General features: G+C 40.1%; 1 protein-coding gene across 1 annotated transcript; it reads right to left on the reverse strand.

Moving 5' to 3' along the window:
* Positions 1–214: 214 nt before the first annotated feature.
* Positions 215–4,090, reverse strand: pdyn (prodynorphin). The gene is made up of 3 exons (XM_088405252.1): positions 1,424–4,090; positions 1,196–1,336; positions 215–889 (listed from the first exon to the last, which is right to left on the reverse strand). The coding sequence occupies exons 2-3, from the start codon at positions 1,313–1,315 to the stop codon at positions 359–361; spliced, it is 651 nt and encodes a 216-aa protein (XP_088261378.1). The 5' UTR covers positions 1,316–1,336; positions 1,424–4,090; the 3' UTR covers positions 215–358.
* Between the last annotated feature and the right edge of the window lie 6,989 nt (positions 4,091–11,079).

Below are 11,079 nucleotides of genomic sequence, written 5' to 3' on the forward strand. Positions count from 1 at the left end.
AGGCAATGTGAAGTTGTTTCATAGCTAGGTTCAGTACTCGTCGTTCCAGTTTTATTCCAGTTGAAAAGTCCGTCCGACTCGGATCAATTATAAAATACGATCACCGCCTTTTCGTCGTCACTTTGCACAAAATAGATGGAAATATTTACGTGTCCAAAATTGTTGTTGGTTGAACCTTTTTCATTTTATTTAGCTGTGTGGACAAAATCAGCAGTCAGATTTATTCGTGGTTTTATTAAACAAGCAACAACTTGGAATTCAATAACGAACGGCACAGACCAGCAGGCAACGAGTACACCAGGCAAGATTTGAAATAGAGGAGGCAGCAGTGAGTGTTCGTCACGCTTTACGCATAAATTCATCTCGTTTTTGGGCGGAGGTCGTCATCGTCGTAAAACAACGGCTCCTCGGCAGAACGCACGGAGATCTTGAAGTGACGACGCAAGAATCCCCCGTAACGCTTGTCCCATTTGATGTTGTTCAATTTGGGTCTGATCCGCCTCATGAAGCCCCCGTAGCGCTTCTGAATCTCCCCGGGCTCGCTTCTTTTGGACTTGGGGCCGAACTTGCGCAAAAAGCCACCGTAACGTTTAACCAGGTCGTAGTCGCCAAGCGTGTTTCTATCCGCGCCGTCCGCCGTTTCTCTCCCCCAGTTACTCCTCTTCAACAAGTCCGCCGCTTTCTCCGAGGCGTGATTGTCCCACCAAGGGGAGGACAGGAGCTCTTCGGCGGTCTGGTCCAGCCTCTTGATGAACTCCCCGCCGGCGTGGTTGCTGCCCCCGTCCTCATCTCCATTTTCTGGCACCCTCTCACTTTCGAGTCCCATGTCCTCCAGCCCAGGAGCGAGGTCGCACAGAGCTGGCTCACCATCACAAAACGAACCGCACAACTGCAACACGCCCGCAAACATGGGACATTCCGATAATACAATCCAGTATTGGATGTGTTAACCAAAAAAATAAAGGACCAAACATTTTTGTCAAACACAATATTTGGAATTCAAATGTTGTAGATGTTATTTGAGTAGAATACGGTATGTTTTCCCATTTTTCTTCTGACGGGTTTATAACACATAGTGAAACTAATTATTTTGCAGTGGTGTCTTATACGCCAGGGGGGTTCAAATCGAAAAAAGAAAAGCTACAAAACACAAAAACATGCAGAGCACAAAAGGTGAAGTTACTGATCTTCTTACCAAGCTACTGAAGGCGCTGTTGGGCTTGATGTTCTGCAAGCATTTGTAACACTGTGAAGAACACTGTGCGTGCAAGGAATGGGGCAAACTCAGCATCAGCACGAGGACATACCACTCCATCCTTCAAGTAATTCTTTTTTCCTAGAGAAAGTCCAGAATACAAATACAGAAGTGTTCAGTGTTGTCAAAAATACAATCAAAATCATAAAAGTTTGTGATGAAACGTACCTCAGGAGTTGATCAAATGTGGAGAGTTGCGTCCACCATCAAATGTCTGCTCGCTTTCCTCCCTCTGACTCTGGCTCTCCTCCCCGTCACTCTTTTTATTACAGTGATCACGACAGTGTCACTGTATGCGCATTAACACAGTTCCCCAGTGGACCAATGAGAGAGAACCAGAGTACATAAATATGCTTGGGGACTTTCTGACAACACCCACGCAAAGAAAAGAAGGCACAGGAACTAAAAATAAGGGATTACATTACATTACATTGCTCTAGAAACAATGACATTGGTCTGGCTGATGCTACTGCTTGCTTATTCTCAAATTATTTGCCAGAGAGGAAAGAGCTGGACATACATTTTGTTGGGTTGTCTTATTCATTTCTTATTTTCTACAGGAGTCCCACAGGAAACTGTTGTAGGTCAACTGTTCTTAGCTACCTCTGTCAAAATGTGTCAAATGCCTGATTTGAAGTTTTGTGCAAGTGACTTTTATTCTTCCTTTATACCGCAACGTTTTGCAGTCTACCATTGATGTTGTGCAGTTTCATTGAATTCAAATACATTTTGTTTTAAATATAGACATAGTAAAACTAATGTTTTCTCAAATGGAATCTACTTACCTTTAATTCTTCCTAAGATTGAAACTACTGAAGCGGCAGAGATTCCAATAGCCACCGTTAGTAGGTAGGTATGTATTATCAGTGACCAAAGGTTTGTCTTTTAAGGCACATATTTAGGGCCTTGTTCAAAAACTGAATCTTAAATTGGGGTACATCTCCAGCAAAAAAAAAAAAATCCTATTTTTTTTTAGCAAAAACATCTTATTTCTGCAAGGTTTGGGAAACAAATCATATCACTGATGTGTATGGTTTTGTATTTAAGAATGACACTTGTCAGTAAACCACACCAAGGCTGCAAATTCACCTCATTTCCTGTATAGCGTACCACAATCTAACATATGAGAAAGACTTCCCTTAGGTCTCAACTGCACATATCCAAACATGAAAATGATGCTTGAATATTGTTTCAAAACACAGTAGAAAGTTACAGGAACAACAAAAAAATCATGAAGCAAGGGAAACACCCTCCAAAACCTTGCTTGGAGCCAGATGTTGAAGATGCCAATACCATTCAATAGTCAATGCACAACAATGAAAGCCTAGAAGAAGTCGGCTGAAGCAGAGATTTATAGATATTTGCACACTCCTATACACCTTTCACAAGCCTAAGAAAGTGCATAGACCTACGACTACTACAGTATTTACGTATAAGAGCAATGAACCAAGCTGGTGTGGTAACATTTCAGGTCACAAATCTAGAGGCAGACAATGTGAAAAAAAATGAATCATGTTCGGCCATAATCTCCACAAGATTCTGATGAGCATTTTTGCAAGATTAGAATTTAGATATCTACATGCTACTGTATGTTCGCTGTAAAGCTTTGCTGAAATCTCTGAGCAGTTTTTCACTGGGCAACAATGGCCAGACTGAATAAAAGATAGATGTGACGTGGCACATGTGTACAATAGATGTATCCAGCCGCCATTATCAAAGATACACAGTTATATGGGGACAGCTACTCTGTTGTCAGCGGGATGAAAGCATGCAATGTCAAGATACAAGATGCTTCCAATAATATGAAATCTCTCTCCAACGTTTTTACATGTGAAAATAATGGAAGAATCGATGCATCATGGTAATTGAAAGGAACCCCCTCAAAGGTGAGCTGAGGATGCATCCTGGGCTCCTAATAAAATGAATTACACAAAAGGCAGACAATGTTATTCCGTTGTTATTCTTGTGAATATCAAGGTAGTGCATATGCATGCACATACTCTAGTATATATTGTATTTTAGGTACTGTACGTACTGTATATCAAGTCTGCTCAAACGGGTACACGCAAAATGCAAGTTTCCCATTTCCACCTGTTTGTTGATATTTTTACCCTTCATATTTGCTTGTAGTTGCCCAGAGACATGCGTTCACACATGACATTGCACTGTAAAAATGGTTTAAGGGGAGCTTAAATCTGTCAAACACCTCGAAAAATTAATGGAAAGAGAAATTGTTGCCATCATCAAGTAAAATCTTCATCAGAGGGAAGTTTCAATACATACACAGTACTCTACTGGGATATTTGCTAGAAATCTCATTATGACTTGACATGATAAATATGATCTGTAAAGAAAAAAAACAAAAAAAAACAAGTCTAACAATTCTCATCCTGTTCACCTAATAGATATACAAGTAACCGCTTTGCCAGGGGAAAACAACAGAAGAGACAAGCGTCTAATATTGTCACGAATAACCTGCGGATCCCAAATGGGAATGGACCCCAACCAGGCACAAGAGGTGATGTTACAGAGATTATTAACAAAAGGAGCACGCAAGGCGTGAGATAAACAAAAACAGTCCGAAGGTAAAGTAGCAAACCAAAGTCACAAAGTACCAACACAAAGCGAGACGAGGACGTCTGGATCTAAAGTCCACGGGAAAGTAGGGCAGCAAGGAGGGCGTTCGTCCACAGGGGATGGCTGCAAACAAAGTAGCAACAGAAATCGTTCACAAGCCGGAAAACATAACACGCACAAAGTACAAACCAAGATGACTCGAGAAGGTAGGACGTGAGGTCAAGAGCGCTGGGATTCACGGGACAGCAAGCGAGCTTGGCGAAGGAATAACCCGGCAAAGGCTTGTAAGTGCCGGCCAGCTTATAAAGCCCTCTGACGAGGTGCGCAACAGGTGTGAGTGTCCGATGGCCCCGCCCCATGCGGAGGAAGGAGACTTAGTCTGCAAATCAACACTAACTAAAAAGGCAAAAAAGGTGACAAATATAATGGGCCATGCCAAAGTAAAATCAAGAACACCCCGCATTTGAGCAAATCTCTGACAGACAGGATTAATAATGTTTTATTTTATTGTTATATTTTCTCATTTGGTGACTGACAAAAAAAAAACAGCACCATTGATCCTGATTGTCGAAACTAAAGGTTGCAGCTAGGACTTGCTACTATTATTAGATACAGCAGAAAGTAAGTGATTGCAACTGCATCTGGTCTGTCAAACGTCTGTAAAAGACAATAAATGAAAGAAGCCACTCTTGTTGTTGTTGCTCATCTATCTTTTGATTGGATTGATTTGAGTCATACTTATATAATATGCAACATTTCTTTGTATACCTGCTATTGTTGTGGAGGACCCAAAAACACTACCCATCACTATACAATGGCAATCAAGCTATTCTATTCTATTCTATTCTATTCTATTCTATTCTATTCTATTCTAGTCTCTAAATTTCCTTGGCAACATTATTCTATTACTCCTTTAGCACGGGCCCTTTCTCAGGAATTGATTTTTGTTTGTGCGTCAGTCTTAATCTGCACTTTTACTTTGTGTGTGATCAGGTTAAAGAACACCAAGCATTATTTGGGCTGTGAGACTTATCAACAAGAAATTGGAGAAAGAAATAGAGTCACTACAATCTTTTGCAAAAGAGGGAAAGAGCGCCATTGTCTTCCGGTGTTCTCAGTCTCTCCTCTTCATTTTATTCCAAAGATTACAAAGAAGGCAGTTACAAGTTTCACAATAATACCACCATATAAGGACCTGTTTATATGTATTTGTGTGTTTGTGTGTGTGTGCGCATGTCTGCGTGCATGCATGCATGTGTGTGCGTGCATTTCAATAGGTATACGCAAGCAATGTGATTTTATGTGTTAACATATACATATGTTGCAGAGGGATGCAGAGGTGCAGGAGGTGTCTCCGCAATCTCCTATACCAGTATGAATGAGTCATGCAGTTTTTGTATGTACATAACTGAATACCTTCTTGTTTTGATTTTGTCAGTGGTAGTATGCTGGACCTGTGGTTAGCTGAATTATAAAATGAATTAGGATCAACATGAACATTCTAAACCATTTGAAACACCCATTAAAGCAGCAGAAGTGTCAGTAATGCAAGCGAAGATATAGGGCAACATATTACGCTTGAGTAGAACAACCATGACAGTGCAGTTTTTTCTGCCAAAACTAGGTAGCAAAAATAATATTGAACGTGATCATTTTTCCGTCTTACGAGTGCTACTCCGTAATGAGCAAGCAATGTGTTTTGCAGTCCTGATATCATTTAAGCGTCTGTTCAAGTAAGTTCCTTTCCCGATTGGCCTTAAACCACAGGAATAATTATTCTTCTTGGCACACTTGGATCCCCGCCCGTTCTCAGTGATGTCAAGTTAACACAACAGGGGCAATCTCTGCCATTGCCACGGCAACCTTGGCTAGCTGCTTTCTTTCAATTGTTAAACAGCCTTATTCCAATAATTACACTACACAATGTATGAAAGTGCAAATTGTAAAAGCAACAGCGCAAATATTCTCCTGCATATAGCTTTCATTCACATTCTGCACTCATTCCAAAGAACATGCTGGATTTACGTGCTTTATCGTGGCCGCACAAAGGCGCTTTTGTCTTTGAACTACTTCATTTTTTCTTTCATAAAGACTTTAGTGATGTCATTGACTTCTCAGATGGCAAACAAAGCAACTGTCTTAACGAATGCTCAATTCAAGTCACGTTCACATCCACAAATAATTATTCGAGAGTTTTCAAAGCAATCTATACGTCATACTTTGCAGGCATTTATGCTTTGTAACACGCTGTTACATTGTTACCATAGAATGGGTAAGTGGCTCAGTGAATGTTCAGAATGAATGAACAGTAATGGCAATCATAATGGTCATGAAAAATCAGTGTCCATTATTCACTTTTAAATTTGGGCCTACTGGTAACATTTTGCAAAACCAATTCCAATTCATTCGGGGTTAGGGTTAGATTCGAACTAGTACATTTTGCCATTCTTTGCAAGTACCGTAGTTCATTTGAAATTTGACGCCAGCAGCATGTTCCAAAAAAGCTCAGATGTGTGGCAAAAACGAGTGAGAAAGTGGAGAAATGCTGATCAAACACCTGTTTGGAACATCCCACAGGTGAACGGGCTAACTTGCAGACGTGGAGAGCCATGATTGTGTCCAAATGGACCTTTCCCGAATTGCTCAGTCATTCACAAGAAAGGTTGGTGTTGGGGCTGGGGACGGGGTTTACCTCTGTCGGCCACTGCGTGAGAAAATCGTCCAAGAGTTTAAGTATGATGTTCTAAATCCTTGTCTTTTAATTTAATCAATTAATGATGCACACTCAACGTGTTTAGTTTGCTGATTGGCTCTTGCCATTCAATGAATTTTAACGGTTGTCCATAATGTGAATTTAAACTGTTGTCCAATCGGGCTGCATATTTCCCTACTTCTGCACAACACAACTGATGGTCCCGACCCATGTGAAGTGAAAACCGTTTTAGGTGAGTACCACTTGAATATCAGCAGGGAAATGCCAAGAGTTTGCGATGCAGTAATCAAAGCAATGGGTGGCTATTAAAAAAAAAAAAAAAAAACTGCTACATAAAACATGCTTTTAGTTACTGAACCTTTTTTAAAGTACAAACAATTTCTTCATTCATAGTTTCGATGCCTTCAGCGAGAATCTACTCTGGAATCAGTAATGAAAATGAAAGAGAAGGCAAGCCAAACTTATGTCTTGTACTTTATGCTGCCATCCAAACAATGTCTTTTTCATGGATTGCTTATTTCAGCAAGACAATGCCAAACCACTTCCTGCACAACAGCCCGCCTGCAGTCCAGACCCGTCTCTCATCGAAAATGCGTGGTGCATTATGAAGAGTAACATACGACAACGGATACCCCAGACTTTTGAACGGCTGGACTTGTATATCAAGCAAGAATGGGAGAGTATTCCACCTACAAGGCTTCAATAATTAGTGCCCTCGGATTATTGAATATTTTAAACGGTGAAGTGACACAACAAGTCAACATAAACCTGTCCCAGCTTTTTGGAATGTGCGGCAGCCGTAAAATCCTAAATTAATGATGATATGCTAAAAAGAAAAATGTGATCTGTATGAACACAAAATATCCAGTTGTTGTAGTGTATTCAGTTAAATATAGATTGAATATAAATGACAAATTATTGTATCCCGTTTTTATTTAACACAACATGTCAACTGCATTGGAATTCCATTTGTATACATTCAAAGGCAAATTTTAAAACAGCCATAAATTTTGCTTACAACATCATTGGGTTCTGGTCTAGTTCAAGTTAGCTCATTTCAGGCAAGAGACAAGGTGCCCTCGACAGCACAAGCACAACATTTTTCACTTGTATTTGCACCCGTGGACAATTTAAGGGTCTTAAATGAACCAATATGCACGTTTTTGGAATCTGTGATTTTTTTTTTAAAAAACCAAATCGACACACGTATAATTTTGAGTAAATATGGTCCTAGGATGTTTAGCTTTTATCATCATAGAGTTAACCTTCCATAATTCATTGCACTAATACAGTATATGTGTCGGCACTGTTTCTGCGAGCTATTTCAACTTCTGTTAAGCGTGAACTGCCGTTCCAGCCCAAGAACAAACATTTTGAATCTTTTTTTTTTCTTTAACTTAACAACTAACTGATAACACGGCTTTTATTCCAACTGTATTACAAGATCTGCTTCCCCAAGTAATGCGTAATTGGCATAGTAGCAAATATCTTCAGCACTCAGCCTTGTCAGCCGTGTTTGCATTTACATTCCCCAGTAACCTGGAGACATCCGCATTTCACATTCAACATTAGCCTGCCACTCCTACATACTGTAATAAACACGCAAACACACACACCCCCGAGTCTTATCTTATTCATCATGGTTCTGTGTCTCAATATAAAATAAAAGCATACCTGAGATATGTATCGGTAAGGTCATCATGAGACAAATGTAATAGGGGCACGCAAGTGACCTTAGCGCCGAAGCTGGTGTTTATGTCACCATAGAAACAGTAAAGAAAAGCTTCCAAAGGCCTCCGAAATAATCCTTTCTGACGGACAAGGTGAATCATAATTGCAGAGAACCTGTTTTCTAGAAAAGAGTCTCAGGTTTTCATTGACGTCCTTCACACATCACACCCCGGCACTAGGCTAATAACAGACCTTGCGTGTGCACGAAACGAAATAGTTCACCATAGTTGTGCAGTGGCAAAGCTGGAAGACCCTTCATAGTTGGCCAGTGGCAGCCGTCATGTTGTTTGAGTCAAATTCAGGCTACGTTCAACCTCATCATAGAATTTCGACAGGAAATGATGGGATCGAGCATTATGCTGTCTGCATCATGTCACGCAAAGTGACATCTGTAACTGGCTTCGTGATCCTTGTTGTCTTGAATCCCAGAAAACCGTTGCGACAACACAAAGTGACAAAATGGCCTCCTTTAGATGGCTAATGATGGCTGCGTTTTGCTGCTTGCTACGTTGAGAACCAAATCGACCTAACTGAAGGCAAGAAAAGTCACAAGTGAAGACTTCAAGAGGTAAATGCATTGCACCCTCTGAATTAGCAGCCGATGATCTTGATTGCTGTGAGACAATGAAGATTAACGCAGCTTTAAGGCAGATCTGCTTTTTGAATGCTGTGTTTTGACTTTTAAAATTGACCACTGTGTGCCAGGCATAATGGCACACTTTTGAGTTTGTAAAAGTGGTTAAGCCAAAAAGGCACCACATTTGTCACCACATTTGGCTAAAATAGCTGCTTTTTGGGGGGGGTTGAGAATCCTGTACTGCATGCACTTGACAGTCACCTGCTTGTCATGTTCATTTAATTTCATGCAGATTTTCACTCAGCGTTAGTGTGCATCATTTGTTTCACTAAATATTGAGTATTTCTCTTCCACAGCTTTCTGTGGTTGCAATTACTTCAGGCTCTTGACCCCAGTTGATAGTCACTATCTTAGCAAACAGTGACTCTGCGACCTCACTAGTCTACCTTTCTGCCTTACTTCAAACAGCAAGGCAGACAGTTTTTTTTTTTTTTTGATGATCTTGCCCTGTTGTGCTCAACACGATATGTCTTGATTTCTGAAGGAGCTGTGGTTTTATGTGCACTTTCCATTCATATTCAACATTTTGTTGGGTTTTTGGTTTTCTTTATAACACATGAAAATTTTCCCTTCAAGAGTGCACACCCATCCATCCATCCATTTTCTTTGACTGCTTATCCTAACAAGTGTCGCAGGCGTGCTGGTGCCTATCCCAGCTATCTTCGGGCAGTAGGCAGTGGACACCCTGAACTGGTTGACAGCCAATTGGGGGGCGCACAGAAATAAACAAACATTTATTCCCCCAATCATACCTAAGGACAAGTTCGAGTGTCCAATACAGCTGCCATGCGTGTTTTTGGAGGAAGCCAGAGTGTCCGAGAGAACCCACACAGGTTCGGGGAGAACATGCAAATTCTACACAGGAATTGAACCCAAAAATCTGGGAACTGCGAGGCAGATGTGCTAACCATTTTCCCACCGAGCCGCCCTTGCCTACTACAGTATAAATACTGTAAGTAATACAGTGTAATAGTCATTACCTGTTTTCTTTTTGGACAGACAGTTTCAAATATGAGATGCTCCTTACATATTACACATTAGAAGTGTTTTTATTTTATTTTTTTGTCATTTGATCATTTCACTTATTGGTGCGGTCTACTGCCCAGAGGGTGTGCATCTTCTTCCCATGGAAAAAGCAAAAGCCATTGCTTCACTGCATCTGCTGACTTGCAGGTCTGTATGAATTACATTTTGAGTCTACTGGTAAACTCTTATTGATTTTCTTATCTGCTGAAAAGTGGTGAATGAGGTGAAATATTGCAGTACTTTATTCCCCTTTTCTGTGAGGACTGTCATGTCAATTTATTTTCATCAACTTTTTTTTTAGGTGTAGTGGAAAATGTATGTTTTGTCTGTTTTGCAAATGTGCTTTTATTTGCACAAAAGCTAAGAGTCCTCTCAGTCCATTTGTGCAGCCTCACTGAGGGGCTGTCACATTAATGCGTAACAGATGACTATGGAGTGTCATTCATTTTTGCTCATTTTTGTCTCCAAAAACCATAGCTGAGATTATTTGAATTCTACACCTACTGTAGCTCCCTTTAAAATGATATTGAATAAATAGTGGTAGTGCAAAAAATGACAACATTATAGTAGTTTAAGTGTTGCCAAGTTGAAATACCTAGTTTTGAAAAAACATGTTTAACGTTTTGGCACATTCATCTTTCAAATGTCCATAGCAACCAGTACCTTAGGAAAAAATATTGACCTAAAATTATCAGGAATTGTTGAATGAGCAGTGGAGCGTAAATTCCAATAGTGGGTGAGAACATCATCTGCGATTTGAACACTTTAAAAAAGAAAAAACAGTTAACCACTCAAAAGATGAAATTGGACAAAAAAGGTTCTTTGGCCACAACCCTAAAACAACTTTTCCTTACATTCCCGGGGCATCATCTTGCAAACTTTTCTTGTTTTAATGTTGCTACGTGTTTGTCTTTTAATGTCAAATTATCGCAATGAGAAACATGATTTGAGGTTTTTGTGTCAATTGAAGCATGATTTTCCATTTTGGTGTGGCCAATTGGTGACCAGAAAGTTTTATCGTGGATATTATATCTCAAATGCATTAGACCTCCAAAATCATTTTTAATGACATATTAATGGTTCTAATTTGTCCCGTATGTGATGTGTCATTAGTAGTACATAAATGACATTAGGGAGCAA

Source organism: Hippichthys cyanospilos, chromosome 2 (assembly GCF_059441005.1).
Source record: "Hippichthys cyanospilos isolate Australia breed blue-spotted pipefish chromosome 2, RoL_Hcya_1.0, whole genome shotgun sequence".
NCBI classification, from domain to species: Eukaryota; Metazoa; Chordata; class Actinopteri; order Syngnathiformes; family Syngnathidae; genus Hippichthys; species Hippichthys cyanospilos.

Bases quoted from the DNA above. Each gene is read 5' to 3' on its own strand.
- pdyn (XM_088405252.1), bottom strand. From the start codon at position 1,315: ATGGAGTGGTATGTCCTCGTGCTGATGCTGAGTTTGCCCCATTCCTTG. The intron at 890-1,195 runs GTAAGAAGATCA...GGCGTGTTGCAG, and splicing joins ACAGCGCCTTCAGTAGCTTG to TTGTGCGGTTCGTTTTGTGA.